Source organism: Lissotriton helveticus, chromosome 3_1, assembly GCF_964261635.1.
Source record: "Lissotriton helveticus chromosome 3_1, aLisHel1.1, whole genome shotgun sequence".
Classification (NCBI taxonomy): Eukaryota; Metazoa; Chordata; class Amphibia; order Caudata; family Salamandridae; genus Lissotriton; species Lissotriton helveticus.
The window spans coordinates 184346337-184361638 of record NC_136061.1 but is presented as its reverse complement, the minus strand read 5'-3'; the positions used below and the strand labels follow the sequence as shown (position 1 = coordinate 184361638).

General features: G+C 45.3%; 1 protein-coding gene across 1 annotated transcript in view; it reads right to left on the bottom strand.

The window, feature by feature from the left end:
- Positions 1-15302, bottom strand: part of STX1A (syntaxin 1A) — a 672774-nt gene that overhangs the window by 319212 nt on the left and 338260 nt on the right. The window contains exon 4 of the mRNA XM_078679566.1: positions 2374-2448. Within this exon, the coding sequence (XP_078535692.1) occupies positions 2374-2448 (75 nt within the window). The remainder of the gene's footprint in view (positions 1-2373; positions 2449-15302) is intronic.

The window sequence follows — 15302 nt, the reverse complement described above, 5'->3', positions numbered from 1 at the left end:
TTCTTAAGTAGTCTTAGAGCCTTGTTCATTCTCTACGGTTAAGGGGCTTGTCTTGCTGAAGACCCATCTCCTGCCGCGGAAGATCCGTGGGGAGCATATCAGAGCCCATTAGTGAATGTTTACTTCTCGCCTTTGTACCTACGGTGCCGAGACTGGTATTACATATTCTCACTGCTAAGAAACATAGTGGGTTTTCTATACAGATGTTCAGTTCTTGCAATTGCCACATGAGGGCAGCAAAGAGTACTAAAACTAGAAAACATCATAGTGATTCACCTAGGCAGGGCACAAGTCTTAAACTAGTAATCATAACCATGCCAGGGAGCGCATTCCCCACACATATAAGGAGACAGAGGGTGAAGGAACGGACCGCATTGTGCGCATATCTTCTCTCTGCAGGGCCCAAGCCTTTACTTTAGTGAGGCTGTGTCTGCTCTATCAGTGTGCGCACAGAAGTGAAAGCGGCCCCCAAAGAGTGAGACTGTGTTCATGCCTGTCTGAGGCCTGAAAGGGACTACGTTTCCCTTTCTCCATTGGTCTTAGAGTAAGGGAAACGTAGTTCCTAAGCTGATTTTTGCAGTGGGACGAGCGGAAGCCTACAAGTCCTGGGGCGATCTTGCAAGGGAGTGAATAAAGAGGAAAAAGGGGGGGGGACCAGGAAGCCAAATTACCCACTAGCAAGGAAGGATTTTTACAAGGCAACCGACTAGACAAATCAAAAGAGATGGGCGGAGCCAAAGCCCACAATGTACACACAACAGATCATCCTGACAGCGCAAGCGCTGTCTAGGCTTGACCTAAAAAGTAGCTCCCTCAATCCAAGCAGTGGAAGGACACAAGGCATGAACACAATAAAGAACAAATACTGTATCGGTGGGACAAACAAACAATAGGGAAGAAAGTCATCGAATAAGAAGTAGCGAAATGAGACAGAGTGACAGATAAGAAAGAAATCCAAACAAGAGCAAGCGACTGACTCACTGACTCAAAGTCCATTATATACACATTTTTTTATGTATTAAGAACAAAATGTCTTCGACAAAATGTAAAAATGTCCATTTGCGTCAGGAACACTTGCCCTCAGTTGATGATAACTAGTTTATGCTAGTGTGTAATTGTCAATATAATTCTGACCTTTAACTGTGAAAAGAGCAGAAAAGGAGGAAAGAAGCACCTTAATCCACCAAAGGGAACATCACAGTTCATTCACAATGGCAGGGTTTGCATTGACAAAATACTCTCATTAACGCAAACAATTAACAATCCTAACTCAACAGGATATAAACTGAGAACTGGATTAGCATCAGCTCCTGACACTACCAGGCAATTATGTATAACAGGAGCATCTAAAGAATCAGAAGGTCTGGATGGATTCAGTTTTAGGTGATGATGCTATAAGAACTCCAGTGCCTCATTAGTCAGTAAAGCTCTTCACCACAAGAAGCATTGTTTTTTTGTAAAACAACGGCAACGACCACCTTGATTTATCACTGCCCCAGCTCCAATTGACCAGTTTAGAACCTTGCAAACACGATCAAGACGATTGGAAGGTGGCGCCTCCTTAACAGAATGGCAATATAATGCTCGCAAGGAACTACACACAAGATATATGTAGGCTATATGAGTATATTCTTACAGTTTGCACACCAAATCCACAGTTTTCCCACACGTAATGGCTTATTAACACGTGGCAACAGTTTTTGCAACCGCATTTGCTGCGCAACATTACTCTTCCAACATTTTAGTGACAACACAAATGTGTCCAAGTGTTACCACGATGGGGAAGGGCTGGCAAAAGCGGGAAATAAAGCACAATTAACACGAAATTCACGATATCTAAGTGTGTGTTGAAACGCGCACTCGAAATGAAGCATTACATTGACAACATAGCTCAGAAGGTTGAGAGGCTAAGACAGGGATCTGTCTCAATATCTTCATTCTGAGGTCAATTAAATGTGTTTTCTAGTATAGATATTTGTAAGTGGGCTCCCCTTGCTTTGTGGGGACAAACCCTCTGAAAGGTTAATAATGTGTTTGCGTATATTTATGAATTTTTCCCCTAAGGCCTATCTTATCTTTTATCCTTATCTTTTATCCTCATTCTAACTACTTGCGAATTGTATATTTTGTTTCCTCGATTTGTAATCAACTTTACTATGATATTCCATTGGTTGAAACGTCTGTTTTTCTTTTATGAATTAACAGATTTAATGTATTGTACCAGGTAAAATGAAAATAAAAATGTTTAAAAAAAGATATGTTAGTAAAATGCTCAGAACCAATATAGTTTGCAGTGAGTCCTGTCTGAATAGTCAATTCAATATAGTACAATTTAATCAATGTGACTGACAAAAATGCTATGCCGGTACTCACTCTTTAACTTAGTTCGCACTTTGTTCGCAGTCTTCTTTATATCAGACATAAGCTCCTCCAGCTCCCCTTTGGTTTCTGCAAGGGATAGAATAGCACCAGAAAATTAGAAGTTGGCAGACATCACCTTTCATTTGATCTTATCAGACGCGCGGCACAGCTAGATGAACAATGCATTGTACTACACACATCTTGCATTTCTATGCTTACTTTAGTCCATCCACACTCCTATGTCATAAGGTGAACCTCTACTAATGTTCATTGTTTTAGCATAAAACAGCATATCCTACATTTTATATAAAACAACAAGGTAATTTCTAAGAGCCCCCTTGCTCTAATTCAACAATGATTAATTATTCGTCCCTTTCGAGGCCAAAATATATCATTACTTAATGACTGTTATTTCAGATTTTTATAAGTTAACTTTACAGTAGTAATACTAGAGAATTTAAAGTAATTTATAAAAAGCCAGATTTAACTTTAACGTAGTTATGCAGAAAAGCCCAGTTGAGAGCCAGTGACAGAGGACCTCTGGTAGAAGTTAGTCTTAAGAGGGAGATTATTTAGAGCTTGCCAAAAGAAATCCCTGTCAGGAATAATCTTAGTAATTCACATACAAGAGATATGACTGCTTAGGTGGGAAGAGGAAATGGAGTCTTGGAGTTGGTAAAAGAGGACACAAGTCTGAGATCATTTCAGCTCCTACATGGTCTTGAGACAGAGCTCATAGCTTATTACGTCAATGTAAAGCTGCCTTGGGAATATTTTTGAATCGATAAAGACAACCTCTCTGGCACTAAATAGTTATACTAGGGACCGAGTTTTGAGTACAAAACATCTTTATTTTACTTGACTGCTCATTTTGTAACACCAGAGCCGGAACAAAAGTTGATTGATTACAACCTTACTTTCAAATCTAATGAAGAAACATGATCTAGGATTAGGATGAAATATCATAATTTATCTGGACTAGTATCATAGGATTTTGCTGTACATACCACTTACCAGTTACATCAACTGTATACAAATTGGAACCCATGAGGAATATTACAACCCAAAAGAAGATTGATTTGGATATCTTTAAAATCAAGTCAGGTAAACCAAATCTATTAAGAAACGTTTTCCTGCTTTGCACCCAGATGCTGGAATAGCATACTAAAGCATATCAGACAGAATCCAGACTTCTCTGCTGTCAGAAGGCGCTAGAAAATCTGCCTCCTTAGTCTTTACTTTTTTAACTATCGGTTCTTCGTGCCTGCTATTTCAATACATCGCTTGCTGAACTGTGTCCACTGTTAACGTAGTGATCTGCTGCCCAAGTGGCTATATCTGCAGTACATGAATTCTGTAAATAAATAAACATATCCAGCCAACACTAAAAATCTTAGGCTCACTACTAGTAAAATGTCTGATTCGAAGGGTGGGGGCAATGTGATGGCAGCATATGTCACTCTAAGAGCTCCGCCTGGCCAGAGGAAAAGCGCTCTTCCCGACCTCCACACTGACACCGGAAGGGATGCAAGGTATGTGGGAGATACACCAACCACTGCGGACCACCGGACGAGAAAAAGGATAGAGGCAGTTTAATGGGCCATTGGCACCCATAGGAGAAAACTATGCATGCAGTGCCTGATAGACGGCCATGTACTGATAATAACCCATAGGCACATCAGCAGGTGCCTAGAGTGAGGGAGCGCATGAGGTGCTGGGCTCGGAGAGGAATGTGCATTGGGCAACATGACGGTGAGGACGCACCATAGAAATACAGAGCAGGCGAGCTGGCCTGGACAATGGGAGTGATAAGATAAAGGGGCCATCAGAGAGAGTGAAGAAGACCTGTGGTCCACAAGTGACTTCCTCTACCACAAAACAGCATTAAAAGCCCGGGAAGGAAGAGGATGCATAGTAGATACAGAAAGTAAACATGCCCAGGCAGTAGCTGGTACTGGTCAGACCCAGGAGGGAGGCCTATTTTAATGAACTGAGAGAGGAGTGATGTGCTGGGGATGCAGGGCAGGGAGATGCTCTAGTAACTGAATACCAAGATCAGCAGGGGCTGTAACAGGGTGAGCCAACTTTTGGCTTTTCTTAATGCTAGACACAATGGGCTCAACGTTGATCGTGCATGAAGAATACATGCCACCGGGTTTGGGACCCGGGCTGGCCGGCCAGATACAAAAGACCAGCAGACCACAGCAAGAAACAATCAGAGTCATGCTGAGGAGGCTGAATTAGAGAGACATGGACTGAAGATGCCCATGCTGGGAATCATGGGCCTCAATCACGCTTGACAAAAACAGCAGAGTCTGACCAAGAAAGGCCTGGACTTTGCTGAGCGGTCAGAAGTACTTCAGTTAAGAACACCAAACGATTTGACAGCCATTTGGCATTGAGACCAGAGTCTCCCAGAGGTTCTTAAACAGACACAATTTTGAATAACATAAACTTCTCACCCCAGTCAAAAATGGCCTCATGTAAAGGCAAGAGAGACCAACATTAAAGGACATGCTAGCTAAAGCGGAACCCAAGAATTCTGATACCCCACAAAAACGACCCAAAACCCAGTACTGGAAATGGGCACACACCCAGCTGACCTTGACAAAACAGACACCCCCCCCCATTACAAGCTCATTCATGTAGGAACTGTTTTTCAACTTGAGTGAACACATCTCTTTTGCTGAGAGAAGAAGTACTAATACATCTTCATGAGTTTACCAAGACATGGCAGGCTTAGGACACTATGTATCTACCTTGGATGACACCGAGAATGCTCGAGTGGACGAACTGGAATCGCAAAGATAAGATAGTCTCATGATAAATTACCAAAATGTGAAACTCCAGGGCCTGCTCGAAGATCTTGAGAATTGAGCTAGAAAAAACAGCAGGAAAATCTACAGAACCCGAGTGACGGAGAACATTGAGATATTGAGGGATACATCCTCCGAAACTTAGAAGAGCAAGAATTCCATTTAGTTAGACCTCACTGCGTAAGCAAGACCGCGAATATCTCACCCACTTCTCCAGACATAATAACCTGAGTGTATTCAAGCAGAAGGTGGGAATCATGCGGGCAGCAAGAACAGCAGACACAATAGATAGCCTAAGAGAGTAACAAACTTTAGTTATTCCAAGATCTATCAGCATTTATTCTACAGGATCCCTGTGCCTTATGTAAAATTCCTGAGAGAAAAGAGGATAAAATACAGACAAGAGCATCCCTTCCAAATCATTTCTCAATAACAGGCTAACTTTAATAGCTGAGATTCTTCCCAGAGGCTCAACACTTTCGAGGCCTCACGAGGAACAAGGCAAGGGTGAACGTAACACTCTTAGAGCACAAACAGGATACCAAGGCAAGGTAGATGGAGGGAGGCAACCAACAAGAAAGGTCATTCGAAATCTTTGACAAAGGAACCTGCACGGGAGAGAAGGACGATTATCAACAAACTGGTAGTAGATGGCGAGGAGCTGACAGACTAATGAAAAGTGACCCAGAGAATTCAGACATGAACTGACCTATAGTTATACAGCAATAATGTCAGTGCAGAGAACATGCACATTAGCAATTACTAGAGGGGGCTGGACAGGTGGGGCAAGAAGATAAACGAGGGAGCGGAGAGGGAAATGTGGTCAATAAGACAAGGCGAAGGAGGACCCAAACAGTCGAGTTTTCCCAATGAGAGAAGGCTTTAAATGGGAGTACATTGTTTACTGTTTCGAGGGGAGAATTGTTATAGAAGGGAAAGAGGTTGCCCAGAAACAGATAGGTACAGCAGGCATGCAAAGGTCTTTTGAAGCCCACAATGATCAGAGAATTACATCTAAAAGCGAGGCAAGCAAATGTCAACAAGGTTACACAGAAACTGACAAGACAGTAAGCCTAATGTCAGAGGCCTCAACGTTTAGTAGCCTTTCCATGACGCAACATACAGCCAGTCATATCTGCCTCCGCCAAGAAAAGCATCTAGTTAAAAAAACAGTAGCACCAATTAAAATACAAATGTTTTCCAAGGCCCCATCTATCTCCTAGTCCCAATAAGAAGGGGATGGGGCTATTTTTCTGTCCAATTCCTTTAAGTGAGAGGATGTAGAAGTTGTGTCATTAGATTGATGGAGGTCACTGACAATATGAATCGCTCTGGGAGACTTTGCATTCACTCAAGACCAGGAAAACTTTCTGAAGGAAACAATTGCCAGTATCATGCAAATACTTGAGAGGGAAATCCTGATAGTAACAATTAGGTCTGGATGCAATGATAGTAGAAAGAATTTCAAACTCGGAGATTGAGGTTACATCCCTATTCGACCATGCGCTACTCTGTATTTCTGCAATCTCACAAGTTAAGTAGATCAGACAATGAAAACTCGGATGCAACTTCCTTAAAAGTGATAACGTTCAGGTGGAACTTAATGAGTCGACTCTACAGTACCTTAGAGAGAATGATCGGGAGGGTACAAGTATAAGGCAGTTGTGAGGGGCATCCTTCTAGTAATAGCAGCCAAGACCAACAGAGACAAAAGAGAGAAACATTCAGAGCTAGAGGGACAAGCGGAGGAACTGCAGTATGCCCACAAACGAACATGAGTACAACAACCCTGATGCAACCTAGTGGCAGCATTTGCTCCCCTTAAATTACTCGGTTTAAATAGAGCGGAATCCATACACAGCAGAAAACTATAAAGGGACTAATGCCAGCAAATCTCTGGCATAGAAACAAAGAGGAAACACAATTAGGCACAGAATAAAGACTACTGCAAGAGGAAAGTGTGTGGAGGGAGAGAGTTTTATTTTGTTGAGAAACTTTCACTATTCACAAGATCACCCACCAGTGGGTGATTGTAGACAGGAGCATGGCTATCAGATATATCCACGGTAGCTTACTGAGTTTTACAACAACAAAAAAACACCAAGAACAAGAGGCTGGCTTTTTACCATGCAGAGCCTTGTTTGCTAGAACACGAGCTAAATACCAATCCATCTGTTCTTTAATGACCTTTCCCTTCTCTCTTGCTGAGCTTCCTCCATGATAACATCATCAAAATTGGCAATTAGCACTTCGAAGTGGCTTTCGATTTATGTAGCACAGTACAAAAAAAAGTATAGCATAACATTAAGATGGGAAAATGATTTTTTAAAAAGACAACCCAGCACAAGCCATGGATAGTAGAAGTAATAAAAAGCTAAAATGCCATTCTCTAACGGTGCGTGCTTAGGTTTGCAAATAAACAAATACAAAGTAAAATATAACCTCTTGAGAAAATGTATTTTCCAAAAATTGCATGAAAGCACAATCGATAAATGGAAGCAGAGGTTAATCTACAAGTGTACTACTTTCTAAGTGGATGAGCACATTTGCAAGGGAAAATGCTGTCACAATGATGAGAATCAATGGCTGACATGAGATGACCTGGTGCTGTAGGCTGTGATGTGATGTGGGTAGCAAAATATGAAGGACAATTGAACAGTCCCGAGGATGAAGGGAAAGAGAACGAAAGAAGGAAAGAAAGATAGAAAGATAGAAAGAAAGAATTTTCATTCCGAGAGCTTTTTTTATTGAAAACAAGGGGCCTGACAGCAGACAACTGAAGCGGTCACTAGATCAGACTTAAAAGGTGGGGTGAATATACCAGGTTTGATGTTGGTGGTGCATGGAGGCAAATCTCTCTTCTTTCCAGTAATGTGGAAAAAGGAGTATACTCTGTCACAAGACATCCACCACATTTTTGATGGAGTATCCCACCTGCCAAACTCTAAATAAACCCTTTAGAGCCTAGAGTTCTTGTGTAATACGGAGGATGCTATATCTGCTACCTTTTGACCGAGCATCCCATTTGCCAAACTCTAAATAAGGCCTGTCCTAAATGTGTCTGATGTCCAGTCAGTCCATTGTACTACAAGCACGCTATAGGCTATTGCACTTGTAATACAGTGGACAGGATATTTGTCATATTTTGAGAGTATCAGGTCCACTGAACTCTAAATATGGCCCTAAGTCAGCCCTAAAGTTGTGCTGTGGATTTGAGAGTAAGGCACAGCATTCATAGTTATTAGAAGATAGTAGCAAAGCACGCACATTAAGCCAAATGGGGCACAATGCCTCCTCCGCAGAATGCTACTAGGACCTTTCTTTCGGCAAAAGTTACCATCTCACAGATGGGACCATTAAGCAGAGAATAGGAGCGTGGGATGCCAAGCATTAGGCATCATGAAGGCAGAAAACATCACTACACCATCACAGGAGATTGAAACATCTAATGGTTCCAATTTTCAAACTCTTCTTTAAAAAGGCAGAGGTTTATTATGAAAATGTACAGTATTTTTCGATTTAGACCGTAAATCCACCTCAATGCAAGTCAATTGAGTATTACAAAAAAATCCAGTTTTAGCCTCTAAAACCTTCCACTTTGATGATTATGAAGGCTGGGTGAAATGCGGGTCTCTACGAATGCAGACAAAAGACGTCACCACAGATCCAGAAAGTTTTGTAGTGCTTGAGGTTCAAGCTAGATCATGGTTATGGAGCAGTATGGTCTACCGGGATCGAAGCCCTAATTCTAGACAGCTAGACTTTGGGTAAGGTACAAGGTTGGAAAGAAGGTAAAGGATTTCTCAACCAGAGAGACCAGCCTGGCACTCAAAAGGCTAAGTTGGAACAAAGGATAATCAAACATTTAGGCCCTCATTACCAGTTCCCTGGTAGAGGATGCAATATTTATTGCAACCTATAAAATCTGATACACCGGGGCTTCGGTATTTATCAGATGTGTTAACTATCATGTACTGCTAGTTAAGCCGTCCAAAATAGAACATGCAGATAGATGTCAGTGCTTTGTTCCAGTACTTAGCAGGCAGTTTCAACCTGTGAGTATGTACCCTGGGAAAATTGCAGGAGCTTAGAGTTTATCACATCCATTCATTAACGGCTGGAGTAAACTACGAACAAATCATAATTCGAACCCAGTGCAAACAAAGTAGGGGTCGAACATTTCCAGCACACTTGCAATCAGAATAGGCTTTTCACCATACTCAGTGTCCGAGTGGGGAGCATTTTCTATAGGAATACAGGGAATGAATTAAAACGTTTAAGATTAATAAGCAATTGAAGCTGAATGAAGACTTAGGGCCTCATTTAGAGTTTGGTGGTAGGCATGGGCGTGTGCAGGGGGGGCAAGAGTGGGCACTTGCCCTCCCCCCTTGGATCCAGGCCCGGTTCTAGAGGATACGCCAGGTGTGCCAGGCCCACCCAAGGAAGGTCCTGGTCCACCCAAGGCAATTCAGAGGTGGAAAAGCAGGCCCACATACCTGGGCCGACTTTCTTGCTGGGGCAACACCTGAAAGGCTGCTACAGCCCGAGTGTGACTCTCAGCTGGTCACAGAGTCAGCCGTTCCATTGTCATGGGCAGAATAACAATGGGCCGGCAGAGGAGGCACAGCATGGCGCATCTCCTCCCATCCCAGGCCTCACGAGATGACAACGTGGAGTCCTTGGGGAGCTGCTGATGCTTTCGAGCAGCACAATTAACAAGTCTTAGACAGGGGACGAGAGCTTTAGTCCCTCACAGCAGGCCACAACGATCGGATAAAAAGCTACGGGGCGCGGGTGGGGGCGTTTGGGGTGCGGGGCCAGTGCCAACATTCTTAGTTTAAAAACTGTGAAGTGACAGACCGGATTGAAATTGAAAGTTTCATTCTTATGAAATTCCATCGGTTTGTGCAATGGGGAGAGTGCTGTATGCAGCTAAGAGTGAAAAAACTCCGGGAAAAACACTAAGGACTGAAATAACTACAGTTAAAGAACAATATGACTAAAAATGGAAAAAAATGAAAATTCGATTTTGACAATGTTGTAGTGAAAAATGTAATTAACCCTCCATATTGAGGTCAATGGAGACGTAAGAGCAGAGGAGAGATAACGAGAGAGACAGAGCCAAAAGGAAAAATAAGAGACGAAGTGGGGAGTAGAGACAAACGCAGAGGGGTTGAGGAAAGAGGGAGAAATGATTGACGAGAGAAGATAGGAAAAGCGTGAGAGGGGAGGGACATAATTATGGATAAACACAATGAGAGAGGGGGAAATGAGAGAGGCAACCAGCCAAGTAAAAGATGAAGTGAGAACAGACTAAGTGGCGAGAAGGTTAGAGCAAGAGATTGGTAAAAATAGGGTAGGAAACGAAAGTGGAGAAGGGCAATGGCAAGGGGAGTAGAAAGAATAGTGAATGACAACGCAAAGGATGGATGAAGAAGAGGATTATTAGAAGAGAGGGAGACAGAAGGAGGGAGACAGAGGGAGGCAGAGGGAGACAGAGAGAGGGAGACAGAGGGAGGGAGGGAGACAGAGGGAGACAGAGAGGGAGGGAGACAGAGAGGGAGGCAGAGGGAGGGAGGCAGAGGGGCAGAGACAAAGAGAAGGAGACGGACAGAGTGAGTGAGACAGAGGGAGACAGAGGGAGAGAGAAAGAGGGAGAGAGAAAGAGGGAGACAGAGAGGGAGGGAGACAGAGAGAGAGGGGGAGGGAGGGAGGGAGATAGAGACAGACAGAGATAGAGACAGACAGAGACATATGGAGGCAGAGACGGGGACAGGGGAAGACAGGCGAGACAGACAGAGAGACAGAGAGGGAGACAGAGACAGGGAAACAGGGACAGATAGAGACAGGGACAGACAGACAGATAGAGGCAGAGACAGGGACAGACAGATAGAGGCAGAGACTAAGACAGACAGAGAGGGAGAGAGAGGGAGAAAGAGAGAGGGAGACAGAGGGTGACAGAGGGCGGGAGAGGGAGGGAGACCGAGAGGGAGACGGAGGGAGACAGAGGGATGGAGAGAGACAGAGAGAGGGAGACAGACAGACAGAGGGAGACAGACAGAGGGCGACAGGCAGAGGGAGACAGACAGAGGGAGACAGACAGAGGGAGACAGACAGAGGGAGACAGACAGAGGGAGACAGACAGAGGGAGACAGACAGAGGGAGACAGACAGAGGGAGACAGACAGAGGGAGACATACAGAGGGAGACATACAGAGGGAGACAGACAGACAGACAGAGGGAGACAGAGGGAGGGAGGAAGACAGACAGAGGGAGGAGGGCAACAGAGGGAGGTAGACAGACAGAGGTAGACAGACAGAGGGAGGGAGACAGAGGGAGGGAGGCAGAGGTAGAGAGAGGGAGGGAGACAGAGGGAGGAAGACAGGGAGAGAGAGAGAGGGAGAGAGAGATAGACAGACAGAGTGAGTGAGAAAGAGGGAAACAGAGAGAGAGAGGGAGAGACCACGACATTAGGACCCTGCTACACAATGGGGAAACTGCAGCACTCATCCTCCTATACCTCTCCGCCGCCTTCGACACCGTCTGCCACCGCACACTACGAGTACGCCTCTACGCCGCAGGGATCCGAGACAAGGCTCTGGAATGGACCACCTCCTTTATCTCCGGCAGAACCCAGGGTATCCGTTCCCAAGCCTCTGAGATCATCTGCGGCGTACCCCAAGGATCCTCCCTCAGCCCGAGACTGTTCAACATTCACATGGCCCGCTTGCACACGTCACCCGACAGCACAACCTCAACATAGTCTCCTATGCCGACGACACTCAACTGATCCTTTCCCTCACCAAGGACCCCATCACCGCCAAAGCCAACCTCCATGAAGGAATGAAGGCCGTCGTCGACTGGATGAAGATCAGCCGTCTGAAGCTGAACTCAGAGAAGACGGAGGTCCTCATCCTAGGCTCCAACCCGTCAGCCTGGGATGACTCCTGGTGGCCAACGGCACTGGGGGCAGCCCCGACCCCCATCGACCACGCACGCAACCTGGGAATCATCCTCGACTCAATGCTCTCAATGACCAAGCAAATCAACGCCGACTCCTCCTCCTGCTTCAACACCCTCCGCATACTCCGCAAGATCTACAGATAAATCCCGACAGAAACAAGAAAGACAGTCACCCAGGCCCTCATGAGCAGCAGACTCGACTACGGAAACGCCCTCTATGCGGGAGCTGCGTCCAAGCTCATCAATCGACTACAACGCATCCAAAACGTCTCGGCAAGACTGATCCTCGATGTACCACGACACGGCCACATCACCCCCCACCTGAGAAACCTGCACTGGCTCCCCATCAACAAGAGGATATCCTTCAAGCTCCTCATCCACGCACACAAGGCACTCCCCAAGACCGGCCCAGCCTACCTCAACAGACGGCTATCCTTCTAACACCCCAACTGCCAGCTACGCTCCACCGACCTCTCACTCACCACCGTCCCGTGCATCTGAAGAACAACCACCGGCGGGAGATCCTTCTCCCACCTCACCGCCAAGACATGGAACACCCTCCTACTGAGCCTACGACAGATAAGAGTCCTGCTGACCTTCAGGAGGACACTAAAGACCTGGCTGTTCGAACAGTAGTGGCCCCCACCTCCCCCCCAGCACCTTGAGACCCTCGCGGGTTTGTAGTGCGCTTAACAAATGATTGATTGATTGATTGATTGTGATTTAGAGAGAGGGAGGGAGACAGAGAGAGAGGTAGGGAGACAGAGAGACAGAGAGTGTGAGATGGAGAGAGAAAGAAAGATGTGTGTATGCCGGGTCTGGTGGCTCAGTCGACGAAAGCGTCCGCTGCAGGGGCATGTGTTCAACCTCATGGTCATAGGTTTTATGTTGCCCTAGCCCCATCCCCCATCCCCCACTGACCCCGCCCCCACCGGTGTGGCCCTCGGCCACAAACCACACTGTAAACTTGGCCCGAGAGAAAGTTTGTGAGTACCCATGCTCTAGAACCACATCAACCTGATTTAGAATGTTTTTGTTGTTTTCAGCCATTTTTATTTTTTCCCTCTGTTTTATTGTAGCTCCCAGGTCGTCTGCTGTGGTGCCTCACAGGATTTTTCTCTTCCCCCTATGGGTTGCTTTGTTTATATAAGCTCTTTGTCTTATTAGATTGTTTTAAAATGTATTTAATACTTGTGCTCAATCATGTCGGAGGATGGTGATGAAGTTAAAAAAGTTCTGCGGACGCCCATGGTGGTAGGTACACAAATGTGATGGCTATAACCTCCACCGTATTACAAGTGCATTAGGATATAATTCACAAGGAATAACGCAGATGGGATATCCATCATGTTTGTGACGGAGCTCTCATCTACCATAATCTAAATAAGGTCCTTGATTTCTGATACCAAGGGAAATCTTAAAAGCATCTTCACATTGAGAAGGCATTTTCCCCCCCTCCTGTCTATATATTTCTTTTAAACCACTAATACATATTCAAGACTTTTAATATATCACAAGCCAGCTCTGATTTAAGCTTCAAGAGCACAGACAAGGAATAAAGAGTTAACTGGAGACCAGGAAGCCACAAACAGAATCTTGCAGCAAAAGTTATTTCTGGACTGTCAAACACAGCTTAATAAGACTGGTATATTTCAGGGACTCCTGTAAGATCTACATTTCTCTGACTTTTGTATCATGTTTTTCTTTCTGTTACCTTACGTTTAAGTGGGTCTTTCTAGTGAGTGAGTGGTGGAATACAGTTGTCCCTGTGACCACATGCAGAGTGTGGCCGCCCTAACTGTACACATTATACATAGGGAAATCTAAGCGCAGTACGACCCCACAGTACGCCATCCTGACATGGAATGTGCATGGAATAGCCACTTCTACTAAGCAGTACAGTGTTCATATCGACCTTAAACAATGGCACACACACATTGCCTTCTTGCAGCAGAAGCAATTGGCGCAACCGGGATTACACACACTCCATTCGAAATGGAGAGGGAAGGTATTTGGGACCACAACCTCGGTCTATGCCACGGAAATCCTTATATGTATAGCTCCGAAGGTGCCGTTTGTGCACGATTCAAACAGGGAGGGTAGACATGGACAACAGATATGTCATAGTTGATGAGTGGTTAGATGGCTGACCCCTAGTGATGCTGGCTATTTATGCACCCAATGCTTGGCATTCTGCCTTCCTGGACCAATTCATCCCAGCTCTGTACTGTGACCAACAAACTCCTACTGTTTGGAGTGGCTCTTTTAACTGTGTCCCCAACATTGACGGGACCATTCTGTCCCTTTCCCCCATGACGGAAGGCGCAGCCTATCGCAGAACTACGCAGCATTTTCGGGAGTAACTGGCTAGTCATAGACTACATGATATGGGGCACTTACAGCATCCACTGGACGGCAAGTTCTCCTTTTCCTCCCTAGTCCATGGGATTCACACCTGGTTAGACTTCTTGTGTAGCGAATCCCTGGGTACCTCCATTCTCCAAACTGAGTACCTGGCGTGCATGCTCTCGCACCACTGCCCGTTGCACATGGTGAGACAGTGAGGAGGGTCACACCCGGGTATACCAACGTGGAGGCTCATATCCGAGTCACTTCAAGATGCTCCCTCCCATGAGAACTTTAAGCGCACCTCACTCAGTATTTTGAAGTCAAAGAAAAATCAATATCATCAAGGATGACAGAGTGGGATGCACATAAGGTGGTGGTAAGGGAACATTGCATCGCTACCACATGTGGAGTACGCTGGCTCCTACACAGAGAGCTCTTGACACAGGAAAGGACCTTGCAGCAGTTGGAATGTGAGCTATCGAAGCACGTCAACAGGAGTAAATTGCTGCAACGGTTACATGCAGAACATAGGGAGCTTGAGGAATCTCTATAATAAGTACTACCTCACCCTTCTGCACAATGATGGAGACAGAGCCGGAAGGATGCTGGCGTGGTTGTTTTGCGATGATAGTTGCGCTCTCCAAGAGGGGCGATCTGCTCAGACGGAGGAGCAGTCCTCAAAACACAAGGAGACATTTATGATGTGGCATTTTACTGCGCCCTCTATGCGACAGAGGTGAGCCCCTCGGGGGCTGCACTGTGTGGGTATTTTTAGGCTATTCTACTCCCCAGTTTTAACTTGGTCCAGCAGGTG